The following is a 24,082-nucleotide window of genomic DNA, read 5'->3' as shown; positions in this document are numbered from 1 at the left end:
GTCTATCATTTACCCCACTACTTCGCTAGACAAAGATGAGGCTACTATTCAACACCAGCTGTCTCTCTCTCAACGTTGAAGACATTTTCTTAACATGGCAAAGGTAGGGAACGCGCAGTCTATTTATATTATACGTCTATGGGCAAAACTGACTCTCAGTAGTCTCAGTACTCTCTCAGTCTTCTCTCTGATTAGTCTCAGAATCGCCAACGGTCATACCGCGTTGTAGAATACCAGTTCTCGTCCGATCACCAAATCATTAGTCTCAGAATGGCGTATGAATTAACCGCTTCAGATCCAAGAGCCATGTGCGCACCAAACCAAAACAAACCTTCTCTCTTATTCCTCCAAGAGAATGAGAATGAGAAAAGTGATATAGAGCAGAAGATGGAAGATTTGATGCAACACTTAGAGAACCCATGTCTTATAGTAACTCCTACTCCAGGTTTGTTTACAATATTAATTATTTAGAGTTCCAACGTAACCGTCGTCACGGAAGTATCGTTTCTCGGTCTTCTTCAGTCGACAACATAATTTTTTGATTTTAAGCAAAGCAAAGCATAGCGTGTGTTTTGCTGTAGTAGTCTTTGTGTATTCTTTTTATTCTAGAATGGCGTATGGACTAACTTAACTCGGTCCACTGAGCCAATTTTGCACCAAACCAACCAAACCTATTAATTATTTAGAATCAAAGTTGTTCAATACAAAATGTGATTACAGGTATCTGTGTAAAGGCCAGAACAATTAGCAATGAGAAGATTTTTGTGAATGTATGCATATCTGATAAAATTCCACCGCCAAAAGATTTATCCGATGCTGAACTACTTAAAATTATAGACAATGAAAACACTAATTATATGATACCACTAAGCATTGGAGCGGAAAGAATGGAAATGAGCAAATGTAAAAGATAAAAAGTTTTGTTACTGTACATTATATTTTAAAGAAGTCTGTTTAACAGTCATATCTCTCTTTTGCAGCTAGTACACCAACTCCAACATATGATGTGATGATAAATTCAGCATATTTCAAAAAATGTAAAGAAAAGCCTCAATTTATGGCATTTACAATATTAATTATACTAAGTGGAGTAGCAAACAAGTTCGAAAAAGAGATCTCTACAGATGATTTTATAATTTTAAAAAACCGAAAGGTAAGTTGTGTGTTTACGTGAAAAATATTGTAAGCATGACTCTTTAAGTCTACTTGTAATGATGTTATAGGTAATAGGAAAATTACAGCAACATCGAATAGAAAATCGTAAAGTCAGAAATCATCCACAAGTTCCTAAACCACTGATTGAAGAAATGTCAACTAAAAGTCTTTCACAAGATGAGAATACAAAACTGAAGTTTTTAATTTTAAAAGAACCACAGAAAGGTCCAGCTGAGCGTCTAATCGTTTTATTTGATATGCTAAAGAGTGTGAGTTGCATGAGCATTCAACAGTGAATTCATCTTACAGACTAAGAATACTGCGCAGGATTAAAATATGATTTGCTTCATCATTTTGCAGGTTTTAGTTGAGGATGTAGTAGTACTGGTGAACTCTGATCGTATAAATGTTACAAATGAGAAAGCTTGTCGCTCGTCCGATGTTTTTCTTCCCTACACAGTCAAAGCGGATACTGCAAGAGCCTTTTTAGATTTCAATATGAGGGTAAGATAAGAAACATTTCACGAAGTTTTCTTACTTGGACTAGATCTGTAATGTATATAATGTATTCTTATTTATTTAGGTATTACGTGTAGATGTATCAGTAGAGCCGAAATAAAGAAAATAATACCCCAAAAAATAACAAATTTATTTTGATTTTGTTTTCTAATTCTAAAAAAAAATAATGATTGATCTTGTCAAATAAGAGTTTCATCGTACTTCGCAATTTTGAAGTACTTATTGATATATGATGCCTACATGATATTACGATTACACTTCAATAAAAGTTATTTCCAATGATATGATTGCTATAATTACGGAAAATACAAAAACAAAATATAAAAAATATAACAAACGTATAAATAATTTATACAGATTGTAAAAGATTCGTCTCAGTATTCAGATACATGAGAGAGACCAGTAAGAGCCTTAAAAAAATATATTTCAAAAAGTAAACATAACTTGAACAAAGACACTAAAAAAGATTCATAGTAATTCTTTTTCCCTTCTACATTTCTGTATAAAATGCTGGCCGTTCAATACCTATCATGTTGAACATTAGTGGGAACAGATACACTGTATTTACACCTATCATAAAACAAGCAACATATTTGTAGACTAGATCGACAAACACCTTATTCGGATTTCTACTAAAATCCTGACTCTTCACGAGCTCTTTCCAATTAGTTCCTAATATGGCACATACTGTAATGTAGGTGAGAGATTTACAGAGAGCTTTTGTTATAAGAACGCCTGAAAATCCAAGTACAGTTCTCAAAAACATATGACCAAACATAAAATAAACTGGCCAAGTGATATAATATGGAGGCGAAGACTGTGACGCGTTTAATAAACCAGTAAAGTAATTAAGCCAAGCTCCTGTGTGAATTCCTGCTGTGACCGATACAACCATGGCAGTATCACTCCTAAAACAAAAACAAAAAAATCAAACTTCTATAAAATTTAATGCGCTACTTCGTTGCGCGTGAACTTGGCGCGAGGCGCCACTACTGTGCCTTTTGATTTTATAAGCAACGATATTTTTGATGATGGCAATTTTTAAATTTGTTCCTACCTAGTAGGAGTCCATTTATCAGGATTTGGATAATATACTATAGCGGCAATACTGACAGCAATCAATATCGATAATATCCAAAAGTTTGTGATGATGTATGAATTTGTTATATCTACTAGAGGTACTAATGGAATCATTAATGCAATTGCTAAAAGTAAGCCTGCCAAAACATCTAGCACAGTATGCATGCCAAGATAGATTCGGCTTGTACTGACAAGTATACACCTGAAACCAAATGTTGTAAGTTGTAAAATTTAATTATTTTATTCTTTCCCAATAGAAATTATTAATATATATCATCACTTACCAAAGAGATGCAATAATACAGCCTAAGGAAAATGAATAAATATACTTGTTCATAGTAAAGAATATAATGCTAAATGGAATAGAAAGACCGACCATGGCATGAGTAGATGGCATGCCATACTCTTGTGACCACTTATTTTGTAATCTTACTGCTGGTGGACATGCCGGTCTGGGCCAACAAATTACATCCTTGAGTACCTGTCCTGAAAATGGAAAAATATAAATAGAGGTTTAAAGAGAATATAAGTTATATAATACATTTAAATCATCATATATATATATGTTGTTTTTAATTATTGCCTGACTTTACCAGTACTCATAACAGTAGCCCAAACCAAGACTACTCTTCGCCCAACAGCTGCATCAACATTCCAAAACAAGAAAGGTATAAAAGTGCTATAGAATACTTCATCTCCTAGCTCAGTTCCAAATGAAAATAAATAATACCAAAATAAATTAGTGATAGTATAGCACGGATTTCCTACGGTTGTTACAGTTAGTTCATGTTTTTTCTTTGACTTGTCTTCCTGCTCTAAACATTCTGTTTGCTTTGTGCATCCATTGAACTGCCTATGTTCTTCAGATTTATTTATCTTTTCGTTTATTAAAACATGATTTTTGTCATTCCAGTCAACTTTCTTGTGAATATATTCCTTTTGATTATTTTGTGATGTCTTGCTATATCCAATCTCTTGAGAATGTTCATCATAATTTATCTGGACGCCAAAAAATTGTTGAATTAATGCGACCAGACGTGAGTCCTTTAAACGGTCAATTAGTTCAAGTGCCATTCTTTTTTCTCTCGTTGAATTTAATCATAAGTGTATATATTTCACAGATTAATAGTTAGGATAGAAAAAGAATCAGCACATCACTGTTGAGATTTTCTTTCATTGCTCGTCGAGAGTAATTGATATAAAAGTAAATTATATTAAATATAATTCACACACACGTATTGTTAAGTAACAATAACGTTTTTATAAAAAAAGAATCATTTTTTTTCTGATAAAATACAAAGAAACGAACTATTCAATATTCACTCTCTTGCCCGATTTCAATAAACCTAGTTGAACCTAATCCCTCCACGCACACTGCATACATGCGTACTTTGGATTCTGTTAAATAACGGAAACGCCTTTTCTTACGGTTTATACACACATGATAACGTATAACGTGTGACTAGAAGAGACGCAATAGCCAATCATTTTGCTGTTTTTCTACGAGATCAGACTGCTGATTGGATCCTGAATTTTGTTTTAGGTCATGCGTAAAGGGCCGCCGTCTACAATAGAAATAGGCAGTATAGGCTGCTTTCCTTTTAGGAGACACAAGTCGACACAAAAGTCATTCTGTCTTTGTTCAGTATTCAGTGAGAAACAAAGACAGAATGACTCTTGTGTTGACTTGTGTCGACTGTGTCTCCTAAAAGGAAAGCAGCCATAGAGTAAGAAGTAAGGTTCTTGGGATTATTTCATTTTTGTTTATACAAGTAATTATATATTTCGCGTTTTTTTGACACGCGTCTTTCATTGGCTAACAGTAATGCAGTAGGCAGTGCGAAATGGGAATTGCTCATTTCATAATTCTCCCGTTGTTTCTTCACCGAGAAATAGTTTATTCTCTACTCCTACAGCCTTACTATTTTTATTGATAGCTCTTAGAGCCATCTCTCCCACTGTTTTTTATTTCTACATATTTATCTGTTAGATACGACGGTACCGAGAGTGCCGTGTAATTTATTTTTTGGTCATTTTCTGGTCATTTACCAGATATATAAATTTTACCGACACGTGAAACAACGCAAATCAGAGTTTTAACCATTAGATTACACGATACTTTATCTGAAGGTGGAACCGGCCTTAGTCAATTGCAGAATGACATATGAATTATTGAGAATCAAAACACTTCAACTCACTGTCAGTACTATATACAAATCTAAAGTTCACATTACATACGTTATACATTTTCATTGGTAATGAACTCTGGAACACAGCCATAGTTTTTGTATAAAACAAATTGGTCTTGATTATTCAGATATCCGGATAATCCCAGATACAAAATTATATTTATTAAATAAAACTGTATTTACATATTTTATATATATATATATATGTATATATATATATATACATATGTCTACAAAGTACACAAATATATAATACAGCGTTAACTATCTCTGTCAACATTTGTATCTTTTTCATCTCACAGCTTTATGGATTTAATTCACGATCGTATAGGTTTACATTTGAAAAACAGTTGATAATATCTTTTGTTATCGGCTTAAGTATTGTTATTACTCGTTCATCTAAGTTTTCACCTGTCCGTATGATCGCTTCTTCCCACATGTCTAAAAGTGTGCAACGAGTAAGACTTAATTCTAGATAAAGAACCTGATATATACGTCTTACATGTGGATCTGTAGATTCACTTAACTCCTCAATTACGTTATTTAAATTTTGTATTCGTGAGAAAACCCAATTTATTCTTTCTGAAGATCCATCAAAATATGGAATATACTTATGCAGTCTTGACACATATAAACCTGTTTCACCAAGACGAAACAAGTTGTTACGTAGCTTAAAGTACTTTATTGCGGTGTCCAACATTGTCATTATCACATCATAAAGTTTCCACACATCATCATACTGTATTAAATATTGATCTGTACAAGACTGATAATCTATTTCCACATCTTTAATATGTAACACTACAGGTTCAGATGTCTTGTCAAATACTAAAGGAGCTGTTATGCTTGAATTATCTACTTCACAAGATGAATTATTGGTACTTATTTTTTCATCTCCTTTCAGTCTTTCTTGCGAAATACGAATAAGTTCAGTTGCGTATTGCGCCCATATAAGATTGACTGAATGTACTGCATCATAAAACTTACAAGTAGCTGGATCTCTTTCCAAATCTGAAGTATTATCTGCCTCGGTTATATTCATTGTTTTCTCGGAATATTTGAGCAATATTTTGCTTGCGATAACAAGATGACTTTTGGCTTCACAAAAACGATTATGAGAAATAAAATAGAACACTAAGTTAGCACAGGTACTACTCCACTCAAGATGTGCTGACTGTAAAAGTGCTTCTTCCATAGTATCTTTCAGTAATTTATGCATATATGATACAAATTCGTGTTTCTCGTGTGGATAAAAAATATATATTTTTATTATTTCTTCCAAAATAGTTATATGAAAATGATCTAAGATGATTTTTGGATTCGTTTCATGTCCATCGTAGAGCCCATCATATTTAATAGGAGTAGGATATATTTCTTTTGCTGTATATGTACAATACAGGAGCATTGCTGTACTTAAGCATGAATAACGCTCTTTTGTTGGTGCATTTTTCATGTATAGAATATAATTTAACTGCAGCTGTGTAGCTATAGCTAGTATAATATACTTAGGAGATAGTTCTTGTCCTCTCATAAAGTCTATACGCATTTTGCACAATTCTTCAGCTTTATTGAATTTACCACACTTATATAATATATATATGTCAACTAAAATTTTCATTGCACTCATTAGAATAGTATCACAATATGTATCTTTTAAATTCTTCATTTTACATATATCTGTAAACATAGAACATATCTTGACTTCTGTAGCTGTTATTGCTTTTATGTTCTCGGGAATTTGTTTTTTCATTTTTATATCTTTCTCGCATTGTATTTTCATATTACGTACTGAGTTTAGAAGTTCCAGATACTTTTTACTGACATGTAACTTTGCTGAGATATTTTTGCTGTCATCTGGCTTTTCTTTCTCATCAGATGCTAAACATAAATTCAACAATGGTAATTAAAACACACATTGTGTGTGTGAATTATAATTATTTGTAAATAATTTAGTTTTATACGTTACCAGTATTGAGAGTTCTTTTTTTTGCCCAAATTTTGGGAAGTATATCCAGAAATTCACGCATTATATGTATATATATATATTATATATATTTCTCACAATATCGAAGATGGTCTTTTGTACAAAAAAGTCGCTTCACCTCACATCAAGTACGTCCAACGTGCATTGAACGGACTAGAGATTTCAATTTCTGGGTAAATTGATATCAAAATCTAAAGATGCTTCTTAGTGATTCTTGGAATGCAAGAATAGTAATAGTTCTGTTTGTCACAAGAACATCTAAAAAAAACATGTTAGTTTAAGTAAATCATATTAAAAATCATAATAATGAAAAGCAAAACATAAAAAGTACAATAAGAATGTCGTAGAAAGAGTTGAGACACAAAACTCTTTTCTTTTTTTGAAAGCTTAGTAAACTTTGTGCTTATTGTGCTCTGTGCGATTAGGCCATTTTCTCTAGATTTTTATCGCAAATATAAAAATTATATGCCAACAATAAGCACAAAGCGCTTAGTAAACAATTGATTTTGCTGAACGTGATCATTTGTTATGTGTATCATGATTCAGAGGGTCGGTACTCTTAATCAAACCGAGGAGTAAACTCCGAATTACTACGAGAAAGATAGCACGATGACCTATCCTTCTTACTCTTATTGCAATTAGCTACATAGGTAGATAGATATATGTACAATCTAATCTACTAGAGTATGTTTACTCTACTAAGTTTTAGACTTTCCCAGCCTTAGAGATGATTATTTTTTCATGAAATTTCTTTTAATTTATACTCTTTATATAATAACACTCTTTGTGTACAAAGTCAAATTGATAAATTTTTGATACAACGCAGATCGTTACATTGATACAAATTCATGATCTTATATGTTTAGGAAAAAGATCGTCTTAGTTTTATCTTATAATACTGCCTGAGTATTGATTAGGTATTTGAAAATAAAATAAACTTTTAATCGACAATTTTATAAATACAAGATCAAATTACATCATTTCCGATTAATTTAACCGGCCGATTAAAATTACAAATTAATTCAAAAGCTATCGAGTTTCGCAGGTGGTATTTTATAAATTTAATCGGCCGGTTTGAGTTGGCAAGACCGATCTTGATACTCGACACGTGGGATGCGCTGATAGCGCGCTTCCCAACGCAGCCAAGTCTCGCTACAAATATTTCGAAGCAACGTTCTATCTATACCCTTCGTTTAACAAGAAATAAAGATAGAACGATTCAAAATATTTGTAGTAAGACCTTGACCGCATCTGTGATTGTATATTTGAAATAACGGATATTTTGTTTTTTGTTTTTCCAAAAATTCGCCGTCTACGCAGATGTATATTCGATCGTGCTAAATACGAGTATCGTTATCTCAAAACTGTTCCTTTCATAATTGACCCCACAAATTGTCAAATAAAATTCTCAATTCCGCCAAATATCTCGGTTCCTGCCGAACCTTCTCAGTCGGAGATGGAGAAAATAATACCGCCGTTTATTTTTTCTTAAGAAAAAAGCGCGTATAAAAAAATTGTAAACACAATTATAAAAACAGAGTTGCACACGTTGTACGTTACTCACAGAAAACTACCAATATAGATTTTTTCATCACACGCAAGTAAGAAATTCTTACCAACAAAAGTCTTGACGATGAAACGTAGTATTCACGTGCGACACATGATTCGAAAATGTTCGTCCTCGTGTTCGAAGTTTGGTTTTTGCCAGAAGTGCCAACTAAACACAATAAAGTTGACAGCAGTAGGTGACATCTGCGTTACGTTTCTCCCAACATACGGTCAACAGCATATTGTTAGACGAGAGGAAAGTTACGAAAGCAAATTCACTAGGTTTTAACGTATGAGATCGTAGGATTTTCTAGCGAATTTGCTTACTATGTGGAAATTTTTACCCTCGTTTTGAGATTACACAATCGATCGTCAGAATCGATTCCGCAAAAAAATATAATCGCTTTAAAATCGTAATAATCCATCGGACGAGCATCTTTTGGTGATGACGAGGTAAATATTTATTTATTGCCAGAGTTCAATATAGAAATCCGAGTGAGAAATTAGAATTAACCTGAATATTTAGCCAATAAGAATTTTTAACAAGTTAGTTGACTAGAAAGTTGACACATCCGAAATCTGCGTCGTTTCTTCAAAGGAGTCAACAAACACGAACTCGAAGGATATTCCATTGTATGTCAAAATTAGTCAAAAATAAATATTACAAAAACTCTAATTTATTAGACATCCTTATAGAGTATACATAAATACAGAAGTTGTCTGTACGTAACATAGTAAAAAAAAAAAACCTATCTTTATCAATATATCTTTTCCTCATCTTTAGGTTTCTGAAAGAGTTTTGAATTCACTATCGTATAGTTTTACAATATTAAAACAGTCTATAATGTTTCTTACTTGTTCGCGAAATAAGTTTGTTACGTCTTTTCTTAAATCTTCACCTGTTCGTACTATCTTTTCTTCCATTTTATCTAAAGATGCGCAATAAGCGAGACCTAATTCTAGACAAACAGCCTGATATAATCGTTTTTCTTGTAAAACTGTACATGTCTTTAATTTATCACTTATGTATTTTAAATTTTTTACTCGTTTATTATGCCATTCTATTGCCATTGAAGAGTTTCTAACAGAATAAGACAAATATTTATATAGTCTTGACAAATATAAACCTGTTTCACCAAGACGATATAAATTGTCAGTTAGATCAAAGTAGTTCATTGCGTTAGTCGCTATTTCCATTGCCGGTTCGCAAAGTTTGCGCACGTCATCATAATGTATTAAGTATTGGTCTGTAAAAGACCGATAATCTATTATGCCTTCCTCATAATATGCAAGTACAGGTTCAGATGTTTCGTCAAATACTAAAGAAGCTGTTAAACTTGAATTATCTATTTCACAAGGTGAATTATTGTTACTTATCTTTTCACCCTGTAACAATCTTTCTTGCGAACTACGAATAAGTTCAGTTGCGTATTGCACCCATCTTAAGTTGTGTGCATGTATTGCATTATAATACCTACAAACAGCTACATCTTTTTCCTCATCTGAAGTATTATCTGTCTCGGCTATAATCATTATTTTCTCGATATATTTGTTCATTATTTTGTTTGCAATAAGAAGATGACTTTTGGCTTCACAAAAACGATTATGAGAAATAAAATAGAACACTAAGTTAGAACAGGTACTACTCCACTCAAGATGTCCTGACTGTAAAAGTGCTTCTTCCATAGTGTCTTTCAGTAATTTATGCATATATAATACAAATTCGTGTTTATCATGTGGATAAAAAATATACATTTTTATTATTTCTTCCAAAATATTTATTTGAAATTGATCTAAAATGAGTTTTGGATTCGTTTCATGTCCATAGTAGATCTCATCATATTTAATAGGAGTAGGATATATTTCTTTTGCTGTATACGTACAATGCAGAAGCATTGCTGTACTTAAGCATGAATAACGCTCTTTTTTTGGTGCATTTTTCAAGTATAGAATATAATTTCTCCACAGCTGCGTGGCCATAGCTAGTATAATGTATTTAGGAGATAGTTCTTGTCCTTTCATAAGTTCTATATTCATTTTGCAGCATTCTTCAACTTTATTAATTTCATTACGTATATCTGACATATATATGTTAACTAAAACTGTTATTGCAACCGATAGGATACTATCACAATATGTATCTTTTAAGTTCTTCAGTTTACGTATATCTGTAAACATAGAACATATCTTGACTTCTGTAGCTGTTAGCTCTTTTCTTGTTTTGTCGGAAATTGTTTTTTTCGTTCTTATATCTTTCTCGCATTGTAGTTTGATATTACGTACTGAGTTTAGAAGTTTCAGATACTTTTTACTGACGTGTAACCTTGCTGAGATATTTTTGCTGTCATCTGACTTTTCTTTCTCATCAGATGCTAAACACAAATTCAATAGTAATTAAAACTCACATTGTGTGTGTGAATTATAATTATTTGTAATAAATTATTTGTAAATAAGTTAGTTTTATACGTTACCAGTATTGAGAGTTCTTTTTTTTGCCCAAATTTTGGGAAGTATATCCAGAAATTCACGCATTGTATGTATATATATTTTATATATTTCTCACAATATCGAAAATGGTCTTTTAGAAAAAAATAGTCGCTTCACATCAAGTATATTCAACGTGCAATAAACGGACGAGAGATTCTAATTTCTGAGTAAATCGATGTCAGTATCCAAAGATGCTTTTTAGTGATACTTGGAACGCAAGAATAGTAATAGTTCTGTTCGTCACGAGGATATCTAAAGAAACATGTTAGTTTAAGTAAATTATATTAAAAACATAACATTGAAAAGCAAAACAAAAAATACAGTAAAAATGTCGTAGAATAAGTTGCACACAAAAATCTCAATCTCTTTCTTTAAAAGTTTAGTAAGCTTTGTGCTTATTGTGCTTTGCAAGCTTTGATTCGATTTTTTCTCTAGATCTTTATCGTAACTATATATAAAATACGGTAGTTCCTTGCTGACGTGCCGAATTTTTATCCCGGTATCGTACCGGGATTCATCCTCATCAATTCCTAGAAGTGCTTCGCCTAAGCTTCGCGCGAATTAGTGGGGTCCGCGGCGGTCGAGCCAATCAGAGAGATAACATTTCTCGGAATAATACCTCTTTTGATATCTTTCTGCTCGCGGAACCGAAAAGCGGAATATTAGCGAGAAACTACTGTATATGCCAATAATAAGCAATAAACACAAAGCGCTCAGTAAGCAATCGATTTTGCTGAAAGTAATCATTTGTTATGTGTATGAATTAATATAAAAGAGAAAAAGATAGCACGATCATCTGTCCTGACTCTTATCGCAATTATTATCTACACAGTACTTAGATAGGTATACTACATCTGCTCTACTAGTTTTCGACGTTTCGAGCCTCAGAGAAGATGATTATTTCTTCATGACCTTTAATTTTTCATGAACTTATAATCCTCTACATACTAACAATTTGCGCGTAGCGCAGCCGAATTGATAAATATTTGATGAAATACAGATTTTTATATCATTACATATTTGCGGTCTTATATGTTTAGGAAAGATCGTCTTAATTCTATCTTATATAACACCGTTTGAGCTGTGATTAGGTATTTGAAAATAAAATAAACTTTAAATCCACGATCTTATAAATAAAAGATCAAATTACATCAATCCCGATTAGTTTAACCGGCCGGTTTGAGTTGGCAAGACCGATCTTGATACTTGACACGTGATTTTATATTGAAATAACGACAATTTTGTTTTCACTGTTTTTCCAAAACCTCGTTCTGTACGCGGATGTATATTTGATCGTGCCGATTCGAGAGAATATCGTAATCCAAAACTTCCTTCCGTAATTGAAGCCACACAAATTGTCAAATAAAATTCTTAATTCCGCCAAATATCTCGGTTCTTGCCGAATCCCAGTCGGAAATGGGAAAACTGATCACGCCGCGTTTGTTTTTTCTTAAGAGAAAAGCGCGTGTGACAAGAATTGTAAACACAATTGTACAAAACAGAGTTGCACACGTTACATGTTACTCACTGAAAACTATCAATATAGATTTTTTTATCACACGCAATTAAGAAATTCTTACCAATAAAAGTCTTGATGAAACGAGTATTATTCACACGCGACACATTATTCGAAAATGTTGGTCCTCGTGTATTCGAAAAGTTTGACTCTTGCTAGGAGTGCCAGCTAAACACAATAAAGTTAACAGCAGTGACATCTACGTTCCGTTTCTCCCAACAGACGGTCAACAGCGTATTGTGAGACGAGAGGATAGTTACGAAAGCAAATTCACTAGGTTTTAACGTATGAGATCGTAGGATCTTCTAGCAAATTTGCTTACTTAAGTGATAATTTTACTCTTGATTTTTAAAACCATGATAATTCAACGGAGCATTTTTTGATGACGACAAGGTAAAATGTATATATATTTCCAGAGTTTAATATAGAAATCCGAATGGGAATTAATCTGAATATTGAGCTGATAAGATATTTTAACAAGTTAGTTGGATAGTCGAAAGTTGACTCACTCGAAATTGCGTCGTTTCCTCAAGAGAATCAACAGACATAAACTCAAGGAAGATTCTGCTGTGTATATATATATATATATGTCAAAACAGTTCTAAAATAAATATTATAACAAATGTAATTTATTAGACATATTTAGAGTATAGAAATATAAAAAGAAATATAAAAGTTGTCTGTACATAACATAGTAGCCTTTGTCAAGTTATTTTTTTTCTACAACTTTATGAGCATTTTTATCTTTTTTATCTTCATTGTCTAGTGTAATATTATAAAATTCTGTTAAGCAATCGAAGATTTTGTCTGGTAGTGCACAAAGAGAGAGACCAATTGTTTTCTCAACTATGTCTTCATTTGTTTGTGCCAATATTTCTTCAGACATATTCATAACTGTGGTATAAGCTACACTCATTTCGAGCCAAAGAATCTTACGCATTCGCATTACATTTTGATTATTTGTTTCATTTAAATTTTCAATTACAGATTCTAAACATTTTATTTGCTTATTGTACCATTGTACTTTCTTGGATATGTCTGATTCAAAATACGATATATATTTGCACAATCTGGACATATATAAACTTGCCTCAACACTACGATGCAGTTCGTTATTTTCTTTACACCTTGCCATTACTTTGTGAAGATTTTTGTAGTTATGAATGAAAACTTCAAAAGCATCGGTAATATTTTCCACATAGTGATCTGTAAAATCAAGAAATTGTTTGTTTGCATCCAAATATACAAGTGACTCCAATTTCTCGTCAAATAGTAAAAGAGATTCCGAGTTCAAATTATCTCTTTCACAAGGTGTGTTATTTTGTTCGGGCGCTAACAGTCTCTTTTTTGAAACACGCAGAAGTGAAATTCCATACAGTCCCCATTGTAATTTCAGTTTATCATCTGCGTATCGAAACAGACTAACTTTTTGTTTTGTTTCAGATGTCTCGGTTGACATTGATGTTAAACTTACATTGTCTTGTTCAGTAGCATGCATGCATGCTTTGTCATTATATTCAGCCAATACTTTGTTTGCAATAAGAAGATGACTTTTAGCTTCAGTAAAACGATTATAATATATAAAATAAGTGGCTAAAGATGCACAGGCAATAGCCCATTCTATATGTCCTGATTGTACAAGTGCTTCTTCCATATGATCCTTCAATAACTTGTGCATGTATAGCACAAATTCATGCTTGTCTTTTGGAGACATGTTATACAGCTTTATTAATGTTCTCAAATTTGATACATGACTATTATCTAAAATTTCTTTGGCATCTGTTTCAAATTTCAAGTATCTTATATCTTCAAGATTAAAAATATCAATAAATGTCTCAGGAATAGAATAATTTTCTTCTTTTGTATATGTTGTATATAAGGACACTGCAGTAACTAATAATGCATAACTTTCATCTGATTTTGTATTTGTATAAAACTCATGTGATAACATGTGATATGCATGCAAAGCTGTTAAAATAGCTTTGGAATCCAATTCTTTTCCTTTTAATAACTCTATAGCTGTTTTAAAACATTCTTCCGCCGAAGTTAATAAATCACAATTTGAGAAAACTAAAATGTCACCTAAGAACGTGTAACTTGCTGCAATTGATATAACAATATCAAAGTGTATATTTGCTAAGTTATTAGATGTCTCTTTAAACACTTTTTGTAACTGGATTTCTTTAGATTTAAGTATTTTTCTGTGATTTTCAGAAATTTTTTTCTTATCGTAGAATGGTTCTTCATCTGGACTGGTACAGTTTACATAGGCTAGTCGTATTGTGTATAATATTTGTGCAAGTCCCATGTAACTGTCATTGACATCTAGCTTTAATGATAAACTCTCCTTGCTGTTATCTGGTTTCTTGTTTTCAGCAGATGCTAAACACAAGTTAATGCATGTATTAAAACTACATACATTTTGTGTATACACTATTTGTAAATAATTGATTTTTATACATTACCAGCATTGAGAGATTTAGATCTCTTTTCGGCCAAAATTTTGGAAAGTATCTTCAGAAATTCATGCATTTCGTAGAAACATACATAGAATTCACAATATCAAATTTTTTTTTTTCAGGTAGTTACAAACAGATTACTACACTTCACATGCCAAGTATGCCCAATATGCGACGACCAGACAAGGATTTCCAGGGAAAGTTGTATCAAACAGAGATGCTTCATTAGTGATTCTCGAAACGCGTCGACACATGTAAATTTGTTCGTCAAGGACATCTAAACATGTTATTTTAAATCATATGAAAAAACATATGAAGGTTACCTCAAAAGCAAAACAAAACTTTAATATTGAAAATATGTATAAAATGTTTTGTCTTTCTTCTTTCTCTCTCTTCTTTCTCACCTTTCTTTCTCTATCTTTCTCAAAGCTATTTGGTACATCAACGAGTCGCACTTGGCAGAAAGAAGTCAGAGAGGAACCATCTCATCCAGTCATTGAGCCATTGAGCTCTCCTAAGCTCTCATTGATTATTTTGATTGGATCATATAACGCCAAGAACTTTACTTCTTAGACTTTGTTCGGATAGCTGTTGCATCATTCTATCTTTATTGCTCATTAGATGTAAAACAAAGATGACACAATAGAGCTGATAGCGTGCTCCCTGAACGCAGCCTTACTCCATACTGCCTACTTCCATTGTAGACCCTTTACATATGTACCGTCTACTTTTAAAAGTGGATGTCGCACCGTAGTTCTACATTTCTACACTTTTGTAGATGTATAGCGCTAAATCAATCAGCTGGGAGAGCTGTGAGCAGTCAAGTAAGTACAATGAGATGGTTGCTCTCTGAATTCTTTCTGTATATTATATATATATATATAATATATCATATGCACATAATATATACATATATACATGAACTATACATATATATATATACACATGAACTATAGATATGCGATACTTGCAGTATATTGAAACGCAACCTCTCTTAGTGCGAGATATGTATTAAAAATGGCATCGTGGAATCGAATACAGTCGGGTTTTTCTGCGGATGATGAAACTATTAATTTTGGGACCCGATTAATTGCCGAAAACAATGGCTCCTTGTACGAGGCTCATACTGTGGCAATGATCGCTTCTACGGAGAAGGTAGTTTTACATTAATGCTGATTTGACGGTTACACAGAATCGGTTGTTTTAGTGATCTTTTTGTCCTAGAATATACACGATTATACTATAATTGAAAGATAAAATTGTGACACGTTTCAGAGTAAGGAAAGTTTCTTTTAAAGAAACTAACTTTCATCTATGTACAAATTTGTAACATCACTTGTCTTTTATTCGTGTAATGTTTAAATTTTTGCGCAACGTGCGCATGCTCCAATTTGTATGCGCTATCATACCGCGCATTTAAAAATGATCAACGAAACAATTTACTGATATGAAAGTCACCGTTCAAATATAAACATAAATGGAGTAATAATGCGCTCTCTCTCTCTCTTTTTCTTTTTTTTATAAATTGTAATTATATATACATATTACACAGAATATTTTAGTGTATTATTAATATTGACTAATATATAATTAATGTGTTATTAAGGTGGACCAACAACCAAATGTTGTAGCGTGTTTTTATCATGGCAGACTTTGTGCGGCAATTGATAAATCACTCACAATTTTTAACGAGATATGTGATGAAATATTATGTAGCATTAACTTTCCATCCACCATAGTTTGTTACTGTATGTCCAAAGATGGTTTCTTTTTATTTGTGGTTCTTACAAATAGGATCTTGTATTGTTTGCACTTGTCAGATGGAAAAATAATATTTACCAAGTAAGACAATTTTGTATAAGTAAACAATATCTAAATAAGAATAATTAGAAGATTGTACTAAATAATTTCAATATTTTTAAATTACACAACTTCTGATTACAGAACAATATCTGATAATGAAGATAACATTATACAGATATTTTTAAAAGAAGAAGACGAAGAAACATTTATAATTTTAATTACAACTGCTGGAGCTATTTACAAGTAATTATTCTTTATATCATGATATATTGTTTTCTTCATGATATATTAATTAAACTTTATGAGTAACTAAACTTAAATATTATAGATTTTCCCAATTTTATCCTAAGGCTTTACAAAGTGCGTTTATTGATGATGATAAAGCTGATATTGCTAAACATGTAAAAAACATTGAATGCTCTCGGTTGTATGAAGGATTTACATCTCCAGAGGTAAAATACATTTATTTTCTTTATATATATAAATTGTTTTTATCTCTTTACATAACTCATTGAAAAATTTGTTACAGTTCTCATGCGCTGCGGTAAATATAATATCAGAAGAACTATTAATAACTATGGTCGGAACAAATTCGGTATTTACATGGCCTAATAAAGAGTATAATAATTTTCACAATGTATTTTCATTTGGATATAAAAAAATAAAACCTCTTTATGGTAGCAAGTAAGTAATTGAATCTTCATTGTATTAGAACAATTTAATATTATCTTGCATTTTTAATTTTGTTCTTTTTTAATATCATGTGTGATTAAAAGCAGATATTTTGTTTCAGTAAAATGCTTTGTCTGCGTACAGATCATAAATTAACCATTATATGTCCAAATACTTTGCTTGGGTTAAAAATATGTGACAGTCCAGTGCTTGATTTTACAATAATACAACATGATGCTACTAATTGTGAAATTTTATTTTTGACGTCATCTAAACAAAATCGCTCTGTGTATACATTGTGTCTTATTTCGTTTCCAGGTGTGTGCGCGTGTATGTATGTGTGTATGTGTGATCAGGGTGGTGAACAATTTATTTGTAGATATTCTATCTAATAATTCCGTATTATCTTTTACATATAATAATGTATATATATATTCTTTTTTAGAGTTTGAACAAAAATTGGAGATCAATGTTCCCAATACTGCTTACTTATTGGAAAACGTGCATGCTTGCAATTATATATTTTATCTAGAAGGCATTACCGCCGAGAACGACATTATTAGCACATTTAGAGTGAAAGCTATAACAGAAAGTGTTCCGGAAATGCGTTTAGCGCGACTCTTAAAGAAGAAGCAATTCGATACAGCGGAGGATTTTGCCGAGAGATTGGGACTTTCTGTGGAACCTATTTATTGTTCTAAAGCGGCTTTAATTGTAGAGCAACTTAACCCTTGGAGCAAAACGCCCGATTCAATTAACGTGGACACACTAATAAGTATTTTAGATAAAATACAAAGTGTGCAATACGTGACTGAATGTTGTAGCAAAGCCCTCATTTCTGATTATACGCAGATGAAACAAATCTATTTATATGCTCAGCAAAGAATAATACAAGATATGAAGGTATCGTAATTTTTGCATGATTATCAATATTTTTATTGTCATTATTTTTTTATCGTCATCTGTTCTTATTTTTTTTTATTTAGGAAGAAAAGTCAACTGTTCAATTTAATAGCCAATTGTCTTTAATAAATGACACTTTATACAGACTCGAGACTTTTCGAATCATCCAAGACAATGAGACAGATATGTTGTTGAAGGATAAGGCAGTTTTGAAAAAGTGGATAAGATTTTCGCAGGCAAATTTATTAGAAGAATGTATCACCTACTTAAGCATGGTACCGTGTATAATCGTAATTACATAATCCTAGTGTAAAAATGTGATGATCATTTGTGCGTTATATTTCAAAAAGTTAATTTTATCACTTATCACGTATTTATAGGGACAATTGAAACCTGCCACTTTAATTTGGACAAGGCATTACCGTAAGATAGTAAAACATGTAACCACGCAAAGTATACGAGACATCCTTGGAATATTGCCTGATGATATGGCCCCGTCATGCCTATGGCCGTGGCTTATCCATTTCATACCAACATTATTATCTTCGCTACCCGATAAAATGGATGAAATTATTTCTTGGGGTGTGAAAAAATTAAAATGCCTCGAGATATTTCATCGTACCGCATGGCCGGAAATAGGAATAGATTTTGCTACGCAATTTCTAAAATTGCTCAAATTCGAAAACAATCAATCCGTATATTTCTATCAAGAGTACAGCTGCCAGAACTCTGCTCTCAAGCAGCTCATGATTCTTCTTCAAGCTCTATCCGATATTAAACAATTGAAGACTGTTTACAGGTAGGTGTAGTATATTACAAGTTTAATTACTTTATGAAACGCGTATAATATTCCAATTGTAAATTTCACATTTTAATGCAATAGTTTGAGAGTACCTCTCGATATGTACGTCGGCTCACCTAGAGAAGCGATTTATTTACTATTGGACAAAATACATTTGGATGAAATCTCAAATTTTGTAAACACCTTTCTAAAGGACTATACGCTTAGTAATAATTTACAAACCGATGCCGTGCTATGCGCATATATTCAGGTTTGTATCTTTATTTTTATGTAATGAAGAATTATAAATATATAATTGTGTATAACAGTGTGCATAAATAGATACATGCGTGTTATTATACACATGTACATTATATATACAATTTTTTTTAGAAAACTACTAAAAATTCGAGTGGTTGGTGGATTGACGAGGAAGTTCTGTGGGAAAAGAGAGTTATTATTTTAATAAACCTTATACATAACATAGAGGTAAACATCGTTGCTAATTGAAAACTGCCAAAATACGTTTTCTACTTCTGTTTTATATTTATACATGTGTACGTTTTGCAGAATCGACTAGAACAGACTCTCGCAGTTTTAAAAAAAGTACCAGTGCCTTGGAGCTCGGCTGTAACTACTCTGGCGGAAACAAGCAGTAGTCTCGATCACAGCTTGTGTTTTAAAATCAAAATTGAACGTGACTACGTACCGATAAAGCTCGTATTAAAAAAATACGGATATTCAACAATAGGCGTAAATAACGTTGGTGTCATTAATCTTGTCGTTATTGTTGTATGACGCGTTTTGTGACATTTTTTAATAAACTATTTATTGTTTCAGAGATTAATATCACGTGTGATAAAGGAAGATCGCGATTGCATGATCGAAGATATAGATGTGTTGACTAGAAACGATAGGCAGTTTAAACGAGATGCATTTTGTCGATGCATAAACGCTCGATTGAACGAAGGGTAAATATTGTAATTATTTACTTTGAGTTGTTACGCAATGAGAAAAGTGCGGATAATACTGCGGTTCTCTCATCTTAATGTATTATATTGTACTATATTGTGTTTAGAAATCTGCAAAAAGCAATGAACATATTACATCACTTAGAAAGTGATACTGTTGACGTTTTGTACTGTTACGAAGGAATTGTTAACTACGTCGTTGCAGCTTTTTCTTTTCGGGTAAAAACAGCTTCTTGACAAATACTAGATCAAAATATGGAAATAAGACCAATCTCTATCAACTATATTTAATCATACATTGACAAGTAAGTCTTATTTTTTTTTCTAGAATGCATCGACATCTTTGGCCTATCACATGGAAATGCTAGATTGCATTGAGTTTAAAATATATAATTTGTCACAGCAACCGAATGCTTGTGCTTCTTATTGCGATAGAATTATTAGTGCAATAAAAGATTTAAAATCATTATATATATTGAAAAGAGATTATAAAATTGATGTCTCAATGAAGACTTACCGCACCCAGAAGTCGCTTGTGTTACGCAATTGCATCACAGAGTTACTGTCAAGTATAAAATATATATATATTCAATTTATATAATTAAAATATTATAAATTAATTGTTTTTTACATATATATATATATTGTATATTGGTGTTGCAAGTATATATTGCTAACTTGCTTATACAATTTGATAGATATGAAGGAGAGCGATTTGTCAATAATACACGAGACGGCTATTAAAATCGCTGAACTGTTAGGATTAGAAAAATCATATGCAACTTTAACTTTGCTGGAAAAAATAGAAAATATGAACGCGTTACTACAACTTGTCAAGTATATATATACATCTTATGATGTTCTTATAATTTCTTTCTCTCTTTCTCTCACTTTTTCTTATGTATTCAATTTACATAGATATACTGTTTCTTATCTTGCAGTAATAACGTTGAAGATTTGAGCATGAAAACAGAAGAATTTAAAAATATATATAAAATATGCTTATCAGCATTACAACATGCTGTTATAGATACAAGTATTGTAAAAATACTAAAAACTTTAAGTATTTTGATGTTAAATACTTGTCAAGACGGTATGTATCACAAATTCGTACGAAAAAAATCGAAATGACGCTAAATAATCTATATCGTATTAATATTTCACAGGTGACTTGCAATCTGCGTTAACACTTTATAATTGTATCAGTGTTTGTCCAAGTTCTTCTAACAAACATAATTGTGATGCGAGACAAGAAATCGTGCCACTATCTAATTGGAAATTATACACAATATATAAAGATCAAGCGATAACTTTGGATCAGAAACTGTTGTCTTTTTTTAAGGACGCAATATCTCTTAACATATTCTATTCAAATCAAACTGATAATTATAAAATCACGCATTCCAAGGTATGTGATATCCTCTGCTCCTCCTATATTAAAAAAGGCATTTGGACCGAGAGAGAAGTGCGCGTTTGGAGTCGAATATATCGCACCTATTATTGCCTCTTTGCCGATTGGTTGGTTGGTTGATCGAGTCGAATCGAATCGGTAAGATCGAGAGAGTAAATAATGAAAAGCGATTTTGAGACAGTTCGTCGTATATGTAGAGAAAATTAAAAACGTAACTAAAGTCACGTGACAGGAAAGAGTAGAAAAGCAACACGTGAAAATAACGTGACTGTAATTTATATTATATATAACATTAAATAATACATATACATATAATTTATTATATATTTATAATATTATACTTTATATTGTATTATATGTATTATATACATACTACAGAGTAATGTCACTGACCTCCGCCGCGCGAATTTGGCGGGGTCACTGACCTCGGCCGCGCGGCCTTAGCGGGGTCACTGACCTCAGCTGCGCGGCCTTGGCGGGGCACTGACCTCGGCCGCGCGGCCTTGGTGGGGGGGGGAGGGGTCACTGTTGTGCTAGTTACATAAAATTTGTGTATAAAAAACTATGTATAATATATAACATATTACTGTTTGTTTTTATGCGTAGGAACATATGAATCAAGTGTTGAATAACTTTTTGGAAAATTCGATAACAATACAACTTCAACACAACGATTATTCCTTATTGCAAATTTTCAAGATGTTTTATTTTACATACCACAGTACATTCACGAAGAACGAAATCGTAATGCAAAAATTGAAATCTATAATGTATCAATTTTCCATCAATTTATTAAAAAAATTGTGTACTGGGCGATCGTTCGATTTGCATCTGGGACTATCTTGTCTCTTTATGTTACCCGAGCAGGAAGCGTGCACTTGGCTTTCCACAACTTCCACATTGTAAGAAAATTAAACATCTTTTTTTTATAACTAACGCAACAACATTACCATTTACAAGCAATTCTTTTTATAGATACCAGACGGATTATATTCGTCATTCTACCATTTCGACTCTTGGATATGAACATTCACGCTTGAGAAACGATCAAGAATCATTACAGTTATATGAGTGGTATAAACTGCTTCACATTTGGGCACAACGGCTTTTAGATTACTCGATAGCTTACAAAGGTATACTCTTGCATTGTCTCTGTATATGTATAAGAAATCCAATTTTTTTTATCAAAAGTGTAGCAAGATCTATTTTTATCTGCAGAAATTTGGATAAATGATACTTCAAGCAAAAGAGAAATTTTACAGGGAATTATAAATAGCAATAAGGAGAATGTAATTACAGTGCTAAAAGATTATTGTTCTAATTTCGGTTTCAATTTCAACGATTGTCTCTTGCTTTACCTGCAAACGTTGTTAAAAACTTGGTGTCCGACAATAACCATTTCAAATACAAATGCAAACAAAGGTAAATAAACTACAAAAATAAACATATATTTGCAACAGTCAATATTTAAATCAAATATCTTTGTGCACAAATATCTGAACAATATTTTATAGAATTGATCATCTCGAGAGACGAGGTGGACGGATTAAGAAACAAATGTAATGCAATTGTTGCACAAATGGATGATAAGTCTATGCTGAAGCGATTTGTTCCTGTATTATGGGAACAAGTAAGTTATGAAGAATAAAAATCTCAGTTTTAGCGCAGTGTTCTTATCTGATCTCGTTATCTATGTAAATCTCGTTTTGTTTTTTAAATTTAGATCAGTTTTTATCACTACGAGGTGTTTATTATACTAATGGATCTAATAGAGGATAAAAGTATGGATAAGAGAAATTATCTCTGTTTTTTGCAAAACTACACGCGAAATGGGTAAGTGCGCAAATTCGCAATTTCGCGTTTAGTTCATTTAGAAACTAAATTAATCATTACATCTCAGACCTCCTACATCAATGGAACAGGACGAGTGGATGCATCTTAATCCGGGACATAATACACTGCCGTCAATAGCGCAGTGGAGACTTCCGTTCTTGCACAAAGTCGACATTTGGAAGATTATCAGTACGTGATGTATATAACTTGCGCGTATTGCCTCTTTGCAAATTAAGTTTAAAAAAAAAACAAACAAACAAAAATCAACTTAAATTTGATATTTTTTATTGATATTTTTTATTGATATTTATTTTTTCACTCTAGCTCCCGAGTTGAATTTAAGAACGTACGAAAAATGGCTCGACATCACGCCCGTTCTCAAATTAGAAACGCATTTGATATGCACGTTGGCTATTAAAGGCGAGGTGACTCGTGTATGGGGAAATACGTCTGTTAAATCGAATGACACGTGGTCGCTTTATTCGAAAAACATCACGTTGCTCAAGGAAATCAAGAAGTGCATACAACGAATTTCCGACCCGGACGGTTTCTATTACGGCACCGCGGCGCTCTATTACGTTGTGAATCACACACCGCCGGGTGCCGATCGCGTCGCTGCCGCGAAAGAATGCTACGAGTACGCTCAGCTCGCGGCAAATTCCACTAAATTTGAGGAAGGAATGTTGCAAGTACGATGTTTTTAATTAAAAAAAAAAAAAAAAAAAAAAAAAAAGACGGTACTAAATGTGTATTCTACATTTCTCTTCGCGT

At 32.4% G+C, this 24,082-nt stretch overlaps 5 protein-coding genes across 14 annotated transcripts in view; 2 read left to right on the top strand and 3 right to left on the bottom strand.

Annotated features, from left to right (window-relative positions):
• Window positions 1-149: 149 nt before the first annotated feature.
• Window positions 150-1,798, top strand: LOC109859825 (PIH1 domain-containing protein 1-like). Its single transcript, XM_020438421.1, has 6 exons — window positions 150-445; window positions 721-903; window positions 981-1,153; window positions 1,224-1,424; window positions 1,516-1,659; window positions 1,739-1,798. The coding sequence occupies exons 1-6, from the start codon at window positions 271-273 to the stop codon at window positions 1,772-1,774; spliced, it is 912 nt and encodes a 303-aa protein (XP_020294010.1). The 5' UTR covers window positions 150-270; the 3' UTR covers window positions 1,775-1,798.
• LOC109859823 (sphingosine-1-phosphate phosphatase 2-like) lies at window positions 1,786-4,316 on the bottom strand. The gene is made up of 4 exons (XM_020438417.1): window positions 3,348-4,316; window positions 3,039-3,240; window positions 2,732-2,956; window positions 1,786-2,582 (listed from the first exon to the last, which is right to left on the bottom strand). The coding sequence occupies exons 1-4, from the start codon at window positions 3,826-3,828 to the stop codon at window positions 2,165-2,167; spliced, it is 1,326 nt and encodes a 441-aa protein (XP_020294006.1). The 5' UTR covers window positions 3,829-4,316; the 3' UTR covers window positions 1,786-2,164.
• Window positions 4,317-5,189: 873 nt separating this feature from the next.
• Window positions 5,190-12,628, bottom strand: LOC109859820. Of its 6 annotated transcripts, none has more exons than XM_020438413.1 (3): window positions 12,543-12,628; window positions 10,947-11,214; window positions 5,190-6,821 (listed from the first exon to the last, which is right to left on the bottom strand). In XM_020438413.1, exons 2-3 carry the CDS (start codon window positions 11,005-11,007, stop codon window positions 5,248-5,250), a joined length of 1,635 nt encoding a protein of 544 aa, XP_020294002.1. In that variant the 5' UTR covers window positions 11,008-11,214; window positions 12,543-12,628; the 3' UTR covers window positions 5,190-5,247. The 6 variants fall into 6 exon arrangements, with proteins under 6 accessions (XP_020294002.1, XP_020294003.1, XP_020294004.1 ...); XM_020438414.1 differs by lacking the exons at window positions 10,947-11,214; window positions 12,543-12,628 and adding exons at window positions 6,910-7,185; window positions 8,544-8,631; XM_020438415.1 differs by lacking the exons at window positions 10,947-11,214; window positions 12,543-12,628 and adding exons at window positions 6,910-7,185; window positions 8,492-8,515.
• A 476-nt stretch (window positions 12,629-13,104) lies between these two features.
• LOC109859819 (protein KBP homolog) lies at window positions 13,105-15,030 on the bottom strand. Its single transcript, XM_020438409.1, has 2 exons — window positions 14,944-15,030; window positions 13,105-14,860 (listed from the first exon to the last, which is right to left on the bottom strand). Exons 1-2 carry the CDS (start codon window positions 15,008-15,010, stop codon window positions 13,188-13,190), a joined length of 1,740 nt encoding a protein of 579 aa, XP_020293998.1. The 5' UTR covers window positions 15,011-15,030; the 3' UTR covers window positions 13,105-13,187.
• A 79-nt stretch (window positions 15,031-15,109) lies between these two features.
• The window catches only part of LOC109859818 (kinetochore-associated protein 1), an 11,033-nt gene continuing 2,060 nt past the window's right edge, over window positions 15,110-24,082 (top strand). The window contains exons 1-26 of one of the 5 annotated variants that reach the window (XM_020438406.1): window positions 15,110-15,191; window positions 15,911-16,092; window positions 16,544-16,779; window positions 16,882-16,983; window positions 17,069-17,192; window positions 17,270-17,424; window positions 17,534-17,730; window positions 17,858-18,315; window positions 18,399-18,590; window positions 18,696-19,114; window positions 19,199-19,367; window positions 19,490-19,585; window positions 19,667-19,858; window positions 19,937-20,067; window positions 20,175-20,286; window positions 20,396-20,636; window positions 20,766-20,904; window positions 21,009-21,160; window positions 21,234-21,475; window positions 22,085-22,380; window positions 22,454-22,611; window positions 22,697-22,900; window positions 22,993-23,108; window positions 23,202-23,311; window positions 23,379-23,500; window positions 23,636-23,911. In XM_020438406.1, coding sequence (XP_020293995.1) covers window positions 15,955-16,092; window positions 16,544-16,779; window positions 16,882-16,983; window positions 17,069-17,192; window positions 17,270-17,424; window positions 17,534-17,730; window positions 17,858-18,315; window positions 18,399-18,590; window positions 18,696-19,114; window positions 19,199-19,367; window positions 19,490-19,585; window positions 19,667-19,858; window positions 19,937-20,067; window positions 20,175-20,286; window positions 20,396-20,636; window positions 20,766-20,904; window positions 21,009-21,160; window positions 21,234-21,475; window positions 22,085-22,380; window positions 22,454-22,611; window positions 22,697-22,900; window positions 22,993-23,108; window positions 23,202-23,311; window positions 23,379-23,500; window positions 23,636-23,911 — 4,777 coding nt within the window. In that variant the 5' untranslated portion in view covers window positions 15,110-15,191; window positions 15,911-15,954. Of the gene's footprint in view, window positions 15,256-15,671; window positions 15,762-15,893; window positions 16,093-16,543; window positions 16,780-16,881; window positions 16,984-17,068; window positions 17,193-17,269; window positions 17,425-17,533; window positions 17,731-17,857; window positions 18,316-18,398; window positions 18,591-18,695; window positions 19,115-19,198; window positions 19,368-19,489; window positions 19,586-19,666; window positions 19,859-19,936; window positions 20,068-20,174; window positions 20,287-20,395; window positions 20,637-20,765; window positions 20,905-21,008; window positions 21,161-21,233; window positions 21,476-22,084; window positions 22,381-22,453; window positions 22,612-22,696; window positions 22,901-22,992; window positions 23,109-23,201; window positions 23,312-23,378; window positions 23,501-23,635; window positions 24,001-24,082 lie in introns of those variants that run through there. The other 4 variants (XM_020438404.1, XM_020438403.1, XM_020438407.1 and 1 more) reach the window with 4 other exon arrangements.

The sequence above is a fragment of the Pseudomyrmex gracilis genome, unplaced genomic scaffold (genome assembly GCF_002006095.1).
Source record: "Pseudomyrmex gracilis isolate BER0280 unplaced genomic scaffold, ASM200609v1 scaffold_292, whole genome shotgun sequence".
NCBI classification, from domain to species: domain Eukaryota; kingdom Metazoa; phylum Arthropoda; class Insecta; order Hymenoptera; family Formicidae; genus Pseudomyrmex; species Pseudomyrmex gracilis.
This window is presented reverse-complemented; position numbering and strand designations above follow the sequence as displayed.